Here is a 15,019-nt window from a genome sequence, read left to right on the forward strand (position 1 = left end):
AGTCTGTCATATTTTAATCACTTTTTTGCAACTTGCAGCTGCTTGCTGAACAGCTCTGAAGTGTGAAAAGTCCCAGATGGGTCTGTAATCAAAGTTCTGGTTTACCTGCTGAAAAACACTTTTACCAACAAACAGAAGTAACATTTTGCCTGCTCAAGTGTTCTGTCATTACCCCGTTGGTTTGTTGGTTATTTCTCTCCAGCAGAGTCAGGGTACATTACAGTTTGTCACCTGGCTCAGGAACACACACAAACCCTGAAATCTCAAATGCAGCCCCACTGAGGCCCACAGCCAACACTCAATCACTGCAGCTCCTGCCCCATCCCCCAGCCCCACCCCCAGCACAGCCCAGGCTGCCCATCTGACCCAAGGGCCCCTTTGGGGCTGCAAACCCTCACAGGAACCCGACACAGCACCTGTCTATTGAAGCCTTGTGTCAAAAGTGTTGAAATGTGCTTAAGTTTTAATAAATGCAAGTTAAGAACCTTCCCTTTATAGAACTTTATTCATCTTTGGGTTTCACAACTGAGATTTGTATTTTATACAAGAAAAAATTTAAGTAATTTTTACAAAGAAGATTTACAGTCTAGAACGTATTAAGTCTTTACCCTGCAAGACTACTTAAATATTCTTCTACACTTTGAAAAGAAATGTTAAATGACACTTGAGAAATTATGGTTCCCTAAATATTACAAGCAGATGTAACCAAGGAAGTGTTGCAACTTCACTGTGAACACAAGCACCCTCCCAGCAGGGGCCTTTGGACTTCTACCAGGCCCCCACACTCTGTTTGGCTTCTTGCTTTGTTGTTTCAGGTTTTTTAACAACTGACCTTAACTATTCAGTGTACTGGCACAATTGTAATGGTTTTAGGGGGAAAAATAATCCAAGGTAGATGTTTGAGATACTCCTCACTTCTAAACATTTACACACACACCCCCCCTGTGAACTTCTGTAAGTCGATGACAATGAAACTAAACTTGTCAGCATCACATCTGTTAACATTTATTCTCTCAGTACAGACTAACATGACCAAAAATGCCACTCTCTTAGCAGCCTTCAGACACAGCATGTGACCTACATAACAAAAACCAACTATCATCAGTTACTGTAAACACAACTGTCAATGCAGCACTGCACACACTTTTTATTAGATATTTACAACAGAACCATACCATTTGCAAAATCTCTGCATTCAAATGATACAATTTAAGTACAAATGCTTCTCAAGCTCAAAACCACTTTAATTTATGATTCAGGAGTGCTTGGGGGATAAAGGTGTCATTTACTCTAAGTACAAAGTGTAGATAACTGACTTTTCTGCATTGTGTAAGTGCAGACACACCACAGCAACAGGTCACTTACTCCTCCAGAAGAGGAGCAAATCATGAAACAATTACATTTTACAAGACTATTTACTAAGATCTAAACTCCAAACCAAACATTGCCAATATAGCACACAGCCAAAGACAGAAGGGCAACAGACACCTTTCCATCAGGAACAATTCCGTGTACAATTCATCCCACATCCTGCTGAACACCCAGGCTCACCACTGTTTGTGGGAGAATCTGAGCCTTAATGTGGACTCCTCGTTACATTTTTATTCAACTTCACCCTTAAAATGTTAGTCAAGGCCAAAAATGCCAGATTAAAAACACAACTGCACTACCAAGGTTGCAGTTTTCCTAACAAGGTGCCTGTTAATTTTTAAGGTCTTTTCCTGTTTTTTGTTTCATCAAGAGCTGTTGATTTAGTTTGGTGCTGAAGACATCCCTGAATTACACAACTGGATATTCTAGATATGTTCTTTATCTCTTAGCTATAACTACAACCTCACAAAAGGAAATCCAGAAAGAAAATCTTGCATAAAAGTGAACTGAGAAGCCCATCTGAAATATAAATGTACATAAACCATGTCCTGACAGTAACTCATCCATGCTTCAAACACAGGGAATGCTGACTTTGATTTGGTTTGTGATTTTTAGATGTTCTCAAACTGCTAACAGGTAACTGGCTCCTAGCAGTAAGGACTTGGCTACTATTCTCAAGGATTATGGATTAAAGAAGTCTTGAAATTTGCTTCTTCTCAGAAAAAAAAATGAACCTCTTAAATGTAGAAGTTATTTAATATGCATTAGCTCAACAACTTCCATCACACTTTAAAATACTATATAAAGGATTAAAACATTTAGAAGCACAGTATTAGTAATGCCACCACCAGCAAGATCTTGACCAGGCAACTTCCCTCACAATCACCCTCTACACACCACAGTCGTACACTCTGAAACTTACTGTACATTGTCATTTGGCATGGTTGCATAATTTATTGCTTATTTACACAGGGTGGGGGGTTTGAGAGGTTGCAAAAAATCATTCTGCTTCAAAGATGAATGTGGGAATCACATCCTTCAAAAACAGTTTTGTGTCTGAATAGTTCTGTGGGGTTTTTTTGGAAGCCACACTCCAGTGGGGTGGGGCTGGACATGGGCTCCCCTGGCCTGGCAGCCTGACACTGTTCTTTCAGCAAAGCCAGCTCAGTCTGCCTTTGTGCAGAGAGCCCAGTCAGCCAGCAGGGGCACAGAGCACTTTTTACTTTAGGGGAAAAAAATAAGTATATATATTACATATTTTTTTAATATAAAAAGCTCTTAATAAAAAGATTAAACCTCAAGAGTCAACATTATATGAGTATCTATTGTTAAGATAATCGAGCAACAACCTGTTCCTGCTCGAGTTCATTAATGAATTGCACTATGTGCTAGAACTTCTACAAAATTATTAGCAGCATTGTCTCTCACCATTCCTACACTGTCTCTAAAGCAGGTGCACCATGCACAGCTTCCTTTGCAGAGATGCTCAGACGGTACCTCCTGGTAAACATTGTTAAGTGCATTACACAGACAACTTCTGCATCAGTTACTGTAACCAACTTAAAACCAGGTGCAAACCCAGTCAAAAACTCCTACTAAGTACTAATTCTGATTACTTTTCACAGCCTGTTCAAATACTAAAACTTTCCTATGTTTCTATATTTCACCTTTTTCAGTTGGTGCTGATTTTGAATGAATTTTCCAGCTTTTCCCAAAGTCAATTTTGTTTGACATTTTCCAACTCACAACTACGACCACAAATACATTTTTACACACACTGCTTGTTTGTTTTTTTTTACTTTCTCATCCAACTTCACACGAATAGGAATTTTTACAAAAGATGAACAAAATTACAAGCTTTACAAAAAAGCAAAAGGAAATCCTAATGTCTATAAATCCTTAAAACATACGTACATACGTTGTTCCAGCAGCAGTCCTGTATACAGACAGCATATATATAAATTATCCTATGACATGGATATGTGGTCACACAGGTCACTTACGGCCATCGGGTGCTGCCACGAGGGCCCTCAGCACGGAGTGGTCCCTGCAGAGCAGCCACTCCACACTGTGACATCCCGGCGTGCAGTGCCTGCTCCTGCTGTCACCAGCTGGTGTGGAAAAAGGCAGGATTTGGGATCAGCATAAGGAAATGTTGGGCACTTTCAGCAAACAGAGAGTGGGATTGTGAATTCCAGTGGACAAGCGAGAAAGAACCTGAGGCTCGATGTTCCCCTGAAAGCAGCAGCAGCTGCTCTGGGACAGTTGCAGTCCAAAACTTGAGTATTCTTCAATCACACAAAGTAAAGGTTTTTTTCCATTTCTCCTGATGTACACAAACCATCCTATATCCGTTGACTATTGTGCCCTAAGATTTACAATATCAGAAGTTACAGTCACAGGTGTTGCTATTCATTCTATCTAAATTAACTCACCCCAGCCATCACTTTTTAAGATTTAATAGCTCAGCCTAGTGGTTAAGTCAGTCATGTCTAAGTGCTGTTTTGCTAGCCAGGGCTTCTACCATTACAAGAATCAGCAGTGCAAGGGCAAACCGGATCACTACAGAATGCTGAACTGGAATTTCTACAGTAATGCACATAAATGTATCCATTTCTCATTCCAGCACTGTATGGATTTACTGCCACACAGTTGGCTTATATTTTCCAACACCATAGCATTCTGGTATGCATTGAATGTGTTTGTTGTTTTACTCTTTTTTTTTTGGCTGCTGTAACAGTCAGATCTATTAAAGAAATTTATGTAAGTAGCATGAACCAGGGGCAGTGCAATGAGCAGTATGTATCTGTAGTTTTCCCTTAGAAGAAAACACTCACTAATGCTGTGTTTAAAATTGTCCCTATTTAAAAAGTAAAAACAGCAGTCCATTGGAAAAAACCAACATCTACAAACTAGGTGTTCCTATAGACAAGGATGAGGAACCAAAGCTTTGAAGGTCTCAGTGCTTCTTTATTCACACAGGAATATTAGCTAGCTTCTGTCCCAAATCTCAGTGCGCCAGATCAGAATGACTGACACTCAGAGCTCGCGAGTCTGTCAGACAATTATTTCGTTCCTGTGTGAAGGGGGAAAAAACAAACAAAGAAATTAAGCAGATGTCCAGATAGTTCAAGCAAACAAACAAAGTAGCAGTTTTAACAAATGGGAACAAACATAGGGAACTACTGAGAACCATTCATGCTGGATAGGGGGATGCTTTCCAGAGTCCAATAAACATCTTCTCCCCCAGTTTTTAACTAGCAATAGTATAAAGTATCCACACCCTTACAGTCCAGCCTAAGCCTTCCCCGAAATGCAAGAGCCCATTTATGGGAATTGCCATTGGTATCAATAGTGAATGGTCTACAGAAGTTCACAAGAAAAAACTGATTTTACTACTGGGTTGTACACACCAACAAAGAGCTGGAAGTCCCACCAATTAAACAATTAAACACACACTGGGGATCCATCCAGTCAGGGGCACCTGGGACACGGCTCTGACACCCTTGGCACTGTTGCTGCAGAGAATTGTGCTTAACCCTGGACTTGTTTTGGCTGAACTTCACCCTGAGCAAAGTTTTGCTCACACTTCCAATGACAGAGAACTCTGCAGCACATTCATCAGGGATCACACAGCTCCAACACCTTTACACCACTGGGGAGTGCAACAAGAGCCACAGCTGAGGCTTTCCTGCTGCTACTTTAGGACACACGGTGATCAAGATCCTCACCTACAGTCTTGTTAGTAGGGAAGCAATTTTATCTTCCTAAAATTAGTAGTAGTTACTGTGTTAGTAAAACACACAGCAGTGTTTAGAAGAACATTGCTCACTCATTTGACAATTTAAACAGTGATTTGTTAGGTAAAAACAGGCAATGAGGAGTAGCACTTGGGCACACCATGAACAGTTAAGCAAAATAAGGTTTTATATTAGCAGAAGCACAACACAGATCAGACAAACTTTTGAGACTGCTCCTGTGCTACCTCAGAAACAACTGAAGTGTTTAAGGGCACCTGGTAACATACAGCAATTACAATGACAGGGCTCTATGCAATAAACAGGCTGAAGTAAAAAATATTGGGCTTTAACAGTTCTTGCATTTTTAAGTTGCTTTTACAAGAATGTAATATTCCATAAGTTTTATATTCACTGCAATAGAAGTCCAAAGCCAGAGACTGCTTGGTATCATAAAAGCCAATGCTCTTTTCTGGCTAGACTTGAACCCTTTCTTAAAATGAATCATAATTCACAAAAGTGTCAGAGAATGATGCCTTAAGCACAGCCTTCCAACACCTTACTGAAGTAGGATCTTACAATCACTGTGAGGTTGTTGGTTTATTATTTATCACACTCTTTTTATCCCAAACCCTACTAACAGTATTTATTTTTGTAAGAGTATTGTAGGGCTTCTTACTTGAAAATGATCTTCAGCAGCCTTGCCACCCATGTTAAGAACATTCAGAGAACTGGCACGCTTCATGCTGCAACCAGGACAGTGAACATGCAAGGATAAACTGATCAGAATGGCTGAAAACTACAGCTCTAAAACACAAGTACAACAACAAGCAATGCACAGAGAAGGGAGTGGGAACAATGCCTCAACACTGACCCGAGGCACAGCCTTTAAGGTAACAACTACAGAAGTTCAAATATATTTGTACTCACTTCTAATTACATATAAACCCCCCCAAAATTACAAGCTCCTCGGAGCTTTTTAAACATTTCAGGCAACTGATTTAACCAAAAATCTCAATTTTTAAAGTGCATCAAATTAACATACACTGCGTTTTAATTAATTAATTAATTATCAGTTTCAATTTTGTGTGGCTTATAAAAGCATCAAAACATTCAAACAGTTTAGGAAAAACATCTGAAACATGAGTTTGTTGTGTAGGCAGCATTTACCTTGAAAAAGCTACAGCACAAGTTAGTTTGGTACTTTCTGCCTCATTTAGCTACGTCTTAAAATAAATTTTTAAAAGAATTTTAAAATTTTTTATTTTAATTACTTCAAAGTGAAAGGAAATAAGATGGTTGCTGCTGTTAACTTTGGTTGTGCTTTTGGCTTTACAACACTCCAAACAGTGGTAGCAAGCACCCTGGAATACAGTACGGAAAACAATGGAAGAGGGGGAAAAATTCATCACCTGCCCAGGAACTACTGACAGTCAAAATATCACAGCATTAGCTGCAATCTCTGCTGCTGTTTCAAATGAGGATTAATAATTTACCTACATTTCTCAAATATACACAAAACTTAACAAAAAATATTTTGAAGTGTGCACCATGAAATTCCTGATCAGCCCAAAGATTCCTGTCATGGAATGTCTGATGCCCTTTACACCAGTGCCTCTCCATTCCTCAGAATATTCTGCATTTGCTCTAATATTTCATGAGCTCTTTAACTCTTTTAGAACTAAATGAGGGCTCTGAATACATATTTGATGAACGGGTCACAAGACAATGAGCCCTAACCCTGCAGTGCTGCCTGCAGCTTGGGACAAGCAAACTTTCCAATGCCTTCCAGTAACATGGAAAGGTTTATCCATACAGATCACTTAGACATTAACCAGATTTTCTTTCTACTGAAGCAACACTGCTAACAGTCAAAGCACAAGTTTTAAATGCTTTGGTAAAGCAAAAGCTTAGCAGGACAATGAACCAAAACAGGAGGCAGCAGCTGCCACACAACACAGCCTGGCTGGTTCCCCCAGCACTGAATCTGGGTGTTTCCAAAGCCAGAAGCACAATTTCAAATATTTGACATGAGTGTTAGCAACAACAAAGCAAGGACTCATGCATGGTGTACACCTCTCATTTATTCAAGGGAACAGGTACAACAGGGGTTATGTATGGAAGTCAAAGGAAGTTAATCTGTAAAACAAACAAAATGTTACAGAAAACTCTCCAAAAGAACACAAAGGTTCATGGAAAACCTTTCCAGGGAAACAGAAAATCGACCAGTAAAAGTTCACACAAGTATTTTAGGTTCTTGTTGAAGTGCCAATTTAAAAAAAAATATTAACACCTGAGATCCTACTTTGTTTGTGGGTTCACCAGTAAAAGTTCACATGGATATTTTAGGTTCTTGTTGAAGAATTTGCCAATTTAAAAAAAAATATTAACACCTGAGATCCTACTTTGTTTGTGGGTTGGTCTATTATTTGTTTGGGTTTGTTTAAATCAACACTTTTAAGAACTTTTAAGTCTGGCAATTGCACTTTTAGTTCCCTCCATGTTACAAAGATGACTCCACAAAGAATATGCAGGCATTTTTTGGTGCATAAATAACAGCAATAATGAAAGCTTGTTTTTTCCCTTTTAGATTAGAAATCTTAACCCTTCCGCTGTGTGGTCAATATTTTTGAAGTGAAAAAATAAAGAACACTAATTAATCAAAGTTAAATTATTACAGAATTGAATTCTGAAATCTGATAAAGAACTGATACCTTGCTTCAGGTATTGCATGTTTCAAAGACCAGTTTTAAGATACTTATTTGTCAGAAAGGCATTTGCAGGATTGTAAAGAAACAATTTCCCTGATGAATTTTCCATTTCATTCTCTTCAACCTTCTGTATCAAGTAACAACATGGACACTAAGTCTAGTCTGGCAACTGCACTTTTAGTTCCCTCCATGTTACAAACATGACTCCACAAAGAGTATGCAGGCATTTTTTTGGTGCATAAATAACAGCAATAATGAAAGCTTGTTTTTTCCCTTTTAGATTAGAAATCTTAACCCTTCTGCTGTGTGGTCAATATTTTTGAAGTGAAAAAATAAAGAACACTAATTAATCAAAGTTAAATTATTACAGAATTGAATTCTGAAATCTGATAAAGAACTGATACCTTGCTTCAGGTATTGCATGTTTCAAAGACCAGTTTTAAGATACTTATTTGTCAGAAAGGCATTTGCAGGATTGTAAAGAAACAATTTCCCTGATGAATTTTCCATTTCATTCTCTTCAACCTTCTGTATCAAGTAACAACATGGACTCTAAGTCCTTTTTCATCCTGTGAGTCAAGTACTTCTCAAGTATACTCAAGTATTTCTCAGTCAGTGCTCACACCAGCACTGTCAATTCCTATTTAGAGGAGCAGAGTATAAACAAGAGGTGTAAATCAAGTTCAAATTAAAGCCTTCCTCAAGACACAGGCAGGGAATGCACTGCTAAGGAGGGAGGCACAGAAGTGTCCTAGCTAAAGTGGCTGCCTTCACAGCAAGATGATTTATATGTGTGCAATGTCTGTATTGAAATATTCAGCTGTCAAACACAATAAAACCCAAAGGTCTGCATGGTAACAACTGAACATGCCTTTTGCTACACCTAGAGGAAGAAAAAAAAATTCTATTCACTAAAGTTTCTTCATAAAATGAAATCAAAATGATTTCTTGGAATATCAATATGTAAGCTATGCTTTATGACCTACAAAGCTGGTGTTTAATACCAGAAACTTCTGCATTTGTTATTAAAACCAGCTAATAAAAATCAGGATTTTAAAACTCTTATTTATTACAAGAACAGAAATTATAGTATTTATTGTTCTATACACTGAAAGTGCCTATCTACAGAACAGCCTGTCAATGTAATACACTTACTGCAAGTTCCAAGAATAAATTATTCCTTGAGAACTGTGGTGACATGTAAAAACAAGATGATTTTGTCAGAAAGGGAAAGCAAAGAAGATGCTGCTTTGCTTTCAGCTTTGTTTCACATTAATGCCTTCACCTGAGGAAATCTCATCTGGTGCTACAGACCCCAGAGTGTAACTCATGTGAGCAGGGCAGAGGACTCTGGTCAGGGAACACAACTCAGGTGCAGACAGTAACAAGGCAGCAGAACTCTCACAGGCACTGCAAAGCCAAATATCTTTAGTTATGTAAGCATCATTTTCTTCACCTATAAGCATGGAGTTACTTTACCTGCAGAAAGAACTAGCTATAAATACTACCGAGAATAAGGCATAAGCCTCCTGGCTTCTGTGAAACTGAAAGCCTTTCCACATCTCACAAAAATGAGGAGAAAATGCAAGTTTAGCTATGGAGCAATGTATCTATTCATACAACAATACACCTGAACTACGATGTATGAACTCTGGACAGAATTTAATAGAAAGAGAAAAGTGATGTATAAAAATGCTAATACTGAACAAAAATAAGGAAATCTCCCTTTTATTCTATTTCAGCTTGCCTTTGTTTTCCCTAAAGCATTTTACATTTACTCATTTCCTTCTTCTAATCATGTGCTCTCCATAGTTTATTCCCAACCTCTTATCTCAGAGGTAGTTCTTAATGATGCATCAATAAACGCAAAGGAATTTTGACTTTCAATTCTATTCAATGCCTTGAACATCAAGTGTTTAGCAGTGAAATTTTAAGTACCAACTCTTAAATTCAGATGAGGCTGAATCTCAATAGATATGCAAAGAAGCTAATTCTACATGTAGTGCTGCTGTAGTTAATGTTTTACAGCCATGAAAACAGTAAGACAAAACTTCACTGGAGCACTTCCAGAAACACAGTAAAACACTGCCTCCAGGTCACTGTCTTAAGTAATACCATCATCATCATCATCATCTACTACATTACTCAGATTCAGCTGCTCCACCAGAAGCTACCCCAAGTTCTCCAAAATGACTGTTTTAAAGCACAAGTTCACACTGCCAGTTTTCTGACAACTAAATGAATTCTAGTTTTTCACAACAAGGGCAAAAAGCCCTGTAAAACTGACTGCAATTGTGTTGGGGGTGAGGGGAAAACCCAGAAGTGCCACTATGAAAAGTAGTAGGTGCATTTTAACATTTCAACTTCTCTGCAGCAGCCAAGAAGTGATGAATGATTTTATGGATTTATTAAAAATATTATATTCAAATCCCTCATCATATGGGTAAGCTGGGAAGAGTGAGCAGTCAGACTCAGTAAATGTGGATTTTCACCAGATTTCATTGGAGCCAAAATGTTAGATGCACAACTAGGCTCAAGTTTTTCAACACTCTCCTCTGCTCTCTGACATCTGAGTCTTCTAAAAACACAAACTAAGGGGGGGCTTCAGTTGGTAATTCTCTATGCTCACAGTGACATATAAAGTTATATCAAGATACTAAGCTATATCAAGAATGTTAGTTGCAGGTTTAGTGTATTGAGGCTTTCACTGTAGAAACCAGTAATATTTATTGTTCTCCACTGCTATGTGAAAAGAATAGTTTTGCAGGTAACTAACATTTATCAGTAGTTCTAAGAAGCTTTTCTAATCTTCAAGTAGGTAAAGCAGCAAAAAGAAAAAAAAATTAATAGAGTTAATTCTTATAAGCAACTATAAATCCTCAGATGTCACAGAACTTACAATGGAAGTTTAAGAAGTTATTTCCTATTTTATTTTTCTTCAAGCTATAGCTGTGTGTGATATGCAGTCAGCTAAGCAGGGAAGGGAACAGTGCCCTGGGAGCTACCCCGGGCTCCAGAGGGGCACAGAGCAGGGGACAGCAGCACAGCCAAGAGCAGACAATGGATTACCCTGGGTTCTTTGGTTCATTGTCCCGGGCATTGCCTCCCTTCAGCTTCCTAACCAGCTTCTCACTGCTGCGCCGCAGGGAGGCGCGGAGCTTGCTAAAGGACCCACTGCGCTTTAGCGATCCAGTGCCATCCTGCAAGAGATCGAACACACGTGAAACTGCAGGAGCTGCTGCCCTCCCCCAAGCCTGCCTTGAAAGCATTGCAGTGATGAATTATTACTTTTTAATTGCTATTAATATATGCTTATACTATATACATTTACCTAGACATGTAATACCGTATAGCTACAACTTTATCAAAGCAAAAGGTTCCTTCCAAAGTGTAACAAAGATGAAGACATGCCCGAGCCACAATTCTTCATTAATAAAGCCCCACCACAGTAGCCCAACAATTCACCACCACCACTTCATATGAGCACACCATGGTTAACAGAGTTATATAAACCCCAAGCAAAAGCATTCCATCAGTCTAAGAAAAAAACCATGTTTTGTTCTTTCTAAATATCTGCATTACTTGCAAACATGTTTAATTAAGCCTGAAATCCCTAAACAAAAATATTTCTGATCAGAAATACTTATAGCAAAGTTCCTGTGTTTCATTTTTAATTTTTACCAAAAAAAAGTACACTACAATGAAATTAATTTTTCATATATTGCATTCATGTTTTACACTGCTGTGCTGACCCAGAGGAACTCGCAAGAGTGACCACAATTCTATTTTTAAATGTTTTTGCTCTTAAAAAACCCCAACAGTTTAGTAATATTAGAAGTGACCACTTCCTATTCCACAGAAAACCTATGTGATTATGAAAGAAGAGTTGAAAAAGAAAAAAGCACTACTAAGCAAAGACAGACACCTGAGTTGGAGTGAGTTTATTAGAAGTTAGAAAGACAAATACACAGATCACTGAACACCAAGATTAGTAGAGAAAAGCATAATTGCCAAAATCTCACACAAAGACTAAACAGCAATGCTACTTTAGAATAATTGTAAGTGAAGACATCCAGAGTTCCATATTGATGTTAACCATATAATAGGTCTCTAAATACATTTTAAAGCACTTGGAGAACATGCTTTACTTTTACGGGTTTGGTTTTTCTCCTGTAAAGATCACCATCATGCCATTTCAATAATACCTTGTGTGATACTTTTAACTACCTTTATTCCATAGTGAACAGCTACTTATAAAGGTCATTGTTACTTGTTTGGTTTTTTTACTAATGTATTACACAGCAAATGGTTGTAATAACATTTGGTATGACTAGATACATATCTGGCAAAGCTACACAGGTACAGAAATAGAAAACCAAAAATGACACCAGCACTGAAGGAATGGCCAGTTTACAGGGAAGTGTAGCTCTGACAAGAATCTTAAGGGGTTTGCTAAAACACAGCAGTCAGTACTGAAGAGAGAAGTTAAAGCTTGAAGATGGTGCACGCCCGTCATGCAGGAGACAGTATAAGAATCACAAAAGGCATCTAGGCCTGTCAGAAACGGAGAGAGAAAAACTGAGTGAAACTGTTGGGAAAAATTCAACAGTTTTCAATTTTGAACAGTTAGTTTACAGTATTTCTAGGTCATGTTCAAAACTTTTTTTTTCCACAGTAACTATTTGGACAGCCCTTAAGTATGAAGTGCAGGCCCTTGCAATTACCAGAACCTACATCTTGTTGCAGTTTCACCTACATCACTGAGATGGGACTGACAAATGAGCATGACTGATGCTGTGCATTCAAGTTAGAATTTGTATCAAATACAAAACACCTTTAACAAGAAATAATTTTGCTATTACATTTCATAAACAACAAAAAAAAAGATTTTTTTTCCAGCTGACATTAACACAACAAAAAAAGGAAAAAAAATAAAAAAGAAAAAATAATAGAGCAAAGTGCATTCATTTCAGCTTTAACTTCTGTCAGGAATTTTCCTTGAAACAAAAGTGCAAGAAGAAAGAGGTCTTCACCTAACCTCCAGACAAAATTCTCATCATTCCCTTAAGGAACTAGAATCCAACTGGCCTGGGTCAGTTCACTTTCACAAGTATTTTTAGAACATACCTGTGTTTGTGTCTATATATATAATCCAAGTGGAATTTTCTCTACTGTCCCTAATGCAGTGAGGGGCAGCTGAAACAATGCACCTTTAAAATAAACTGTGATTCAACTTGCACACTTTTCATTCTTTGTGCAAGTACAGAGACCATTACTGACAGGTTCATGATACCTGTCTTGAGAGCCTTTACTTACAACAACTGGAATGAACAGTAATTAAAATTATCCTTGGAAATGGCAAAATGCCCTGCTACCAAGTGATTAGAAGATATAAATCTGAGTATTTATGTTTCAAATTAATTGCATATGTTGTTCACACTTAAAGACAGACTTCAGCTTTGCAGGATTGAATAAACTGAAGTCTAAACTCCAGCTAGGAGTATTAGATCAGTGGAAAGGCTAATTATTCCTGTGGTTTGCAATCAGCAGTACTAGAGTAGTCCAAATGATCCAAAGGCAAAACAAATTTGGTAAGTATGGAGTGTAACTCTATACAGTAAACCTAACTAGAAAAGTAGGAATAAGCAGACAAACTTTTGGGTACTTCAAATCTAAAACAAAAATATCAAACTCCTAAGTTAAACACTGACTGCTTGATTAACAAAACACTTCTAAAAAAGTGTTAAAGGATTAAAAAAAAAAAACACATTCCTGATTACAGAGGAAACAAAAACCAAACTCACAAGCTGTTTTTATGGCCAAGTTTAATTGCCAATTTTTATGTCATTCAGAATGAGAATCACCTTATTACTGCTGCTTGCACCTCCTCACCATCTCCTGTACTTTGTCTGCCACAACATCCCTCTGTCTGGCACTTATTTGAACAGGAGTAACTCTCCTCTGTGGCAGTGAAATCCATAGTTCTCCCTTCACACCTGGAAGTGCATTACATGCCCAAAAGCCTGTCTCTGAAGCATATGGCTTAGAGTTAGGAAAAGATAATTCCTCACACTACAAACATTATAATAAGTAGCACAAGGATTTTCATCTGTCCCACAGCAGGCTGCCAGATCAGTTAAAAAAATGCCAGTTACAGGTACTCACTGTTATTTTTTATATAAAAGTGTAGTAAAGAGATCCAAATCTTGGCCTTCCCACCTTACATTTTTAAGAACAAGTACTTCCTTGCATTTTCAAGTACCTTCTGTTCACTTTAATCATGAACTTGAAAACTGACATGTAAAGGTGCACTATTAACACCTTACTTAAATGTGTCTGTTTTAATAGTTACTAGCTGATTTACTTCAATAGATATTTCTGTTCTTTTGTAAGAGTGTAAGATATTACATCAAAGCCTGCAATGCTTATTATGGATTACATTATATATGGAAGGCCCTTAATTACATTTTCTGAGAGAATTTTGTTTGAGTTTGTCCCTCTGCATACTCCACCTATTCTCTCAGAGTCAGCTTGACCACTTCAAAAGAATTTAAAAGGAAAAGGCCTCTCTTCAGGCTCTGCAGACACAAATAAAAGCTCCTACACCACTATGAATCAGAGTATTTTGTCTGGAGGGAACACACAAGGGTAAAAAAACTACACAATATAAAGAAGAGGAAAGAACATCACTGAGATAGAAACACTTGCAGGGGGAGGGAGAGAGAGTGGCCCACTTCACGTAGAACATGTAATGCAAAATACCTTCTCTTAAGAGGGGGAAAAATAGAAATAACGAAGATGAGAATGAAGCAATGCCACTTCAGCATACTAAAAATGAAGTTTGCTTACCCTCAGATGTCAAAATTTAGGTTTTCAGACCAGCAAATTTTACCACTGAGTTTGATTCAAATATTGACCTAGAAATACTGTCTATTGCTTTTCCCCAGGAGTCCCTTTCCATCCAAACCCTGCATGCATTAATGTCTACAACAGAAAAAAGTTTAATTCATTTAGAATATACAGTCATGCAAAGTATAGTGAAAATTAAGGGAGGAGTACAGTACACAGTTCTAATGCTGAATGGGCAAAATGAGAATTAAAAAGAGAGTTATTCAACCTGACTATGGCTTTATTAATGATGCAGTATTAATTCACAATAGATGCTGATTGATTGTCTTGGCACTGAGAACACCAATGCCA

The 15,019-nt window shown here is 37.9% G+C and overlaps 1 protein-coding gene across 5 annotated transcripts in view; it reads right to left on the reverse strand.

Moving 5' to 3' along the window:
- Positions 1 to 486: 486 nt before the first annotated feature.
- The window catches only part of KLC1 (kinesin light chain 1), a 47,724-nt gene continuing 33,191 nt past the window's right edge, over positions 487 to 15,019 (reverse strand). For 2 of the 5 annotated variants that reach the window (XM_039712521.1, XM_039712520.1), the window contains exons 14-16: positions 10,889 to 11,019; positions 5,788 to 5,854; positions 487 to 4,447 (exon numbers count right to left, since the gene is read on the reverse strand). In XM_039712521.1, coding sequence (XP_039568455.1) covers positions 4,382 to 4,447; positions 5,788 to 5,854; positions 10,889 to 11,019 — 264 coding nt within the window. In that variant the 3' untranslated portion in view covers positions 487 to 4,381. Of the gene's footprint in view, positions 4,448 to 5,787; positions 5,855 to 10,888; positions 11,020 to 11,744; positions 12,374 to 15,019 lie in introns of those variants that run through there. The other 3 variants (XM_039712522.1, XM_039712523.1, XM_039712524.1) reach the window with 3 other exon arrangements.

The sequence above is a fragment of the Passer montanus genome, unplaced genomic scaffold (assembly GCF_014805655.1).
Source record: "Passer montanus isolate IOZ18808 unplaced genomic scaffold, ASM1480565v1 scaffold27, whole genome shotgun sequence".
NCBI lineage: Eukaryota > Metazoa > Chordata > Aves > Passeriformes > Passeridae > Passer > Passer montanus.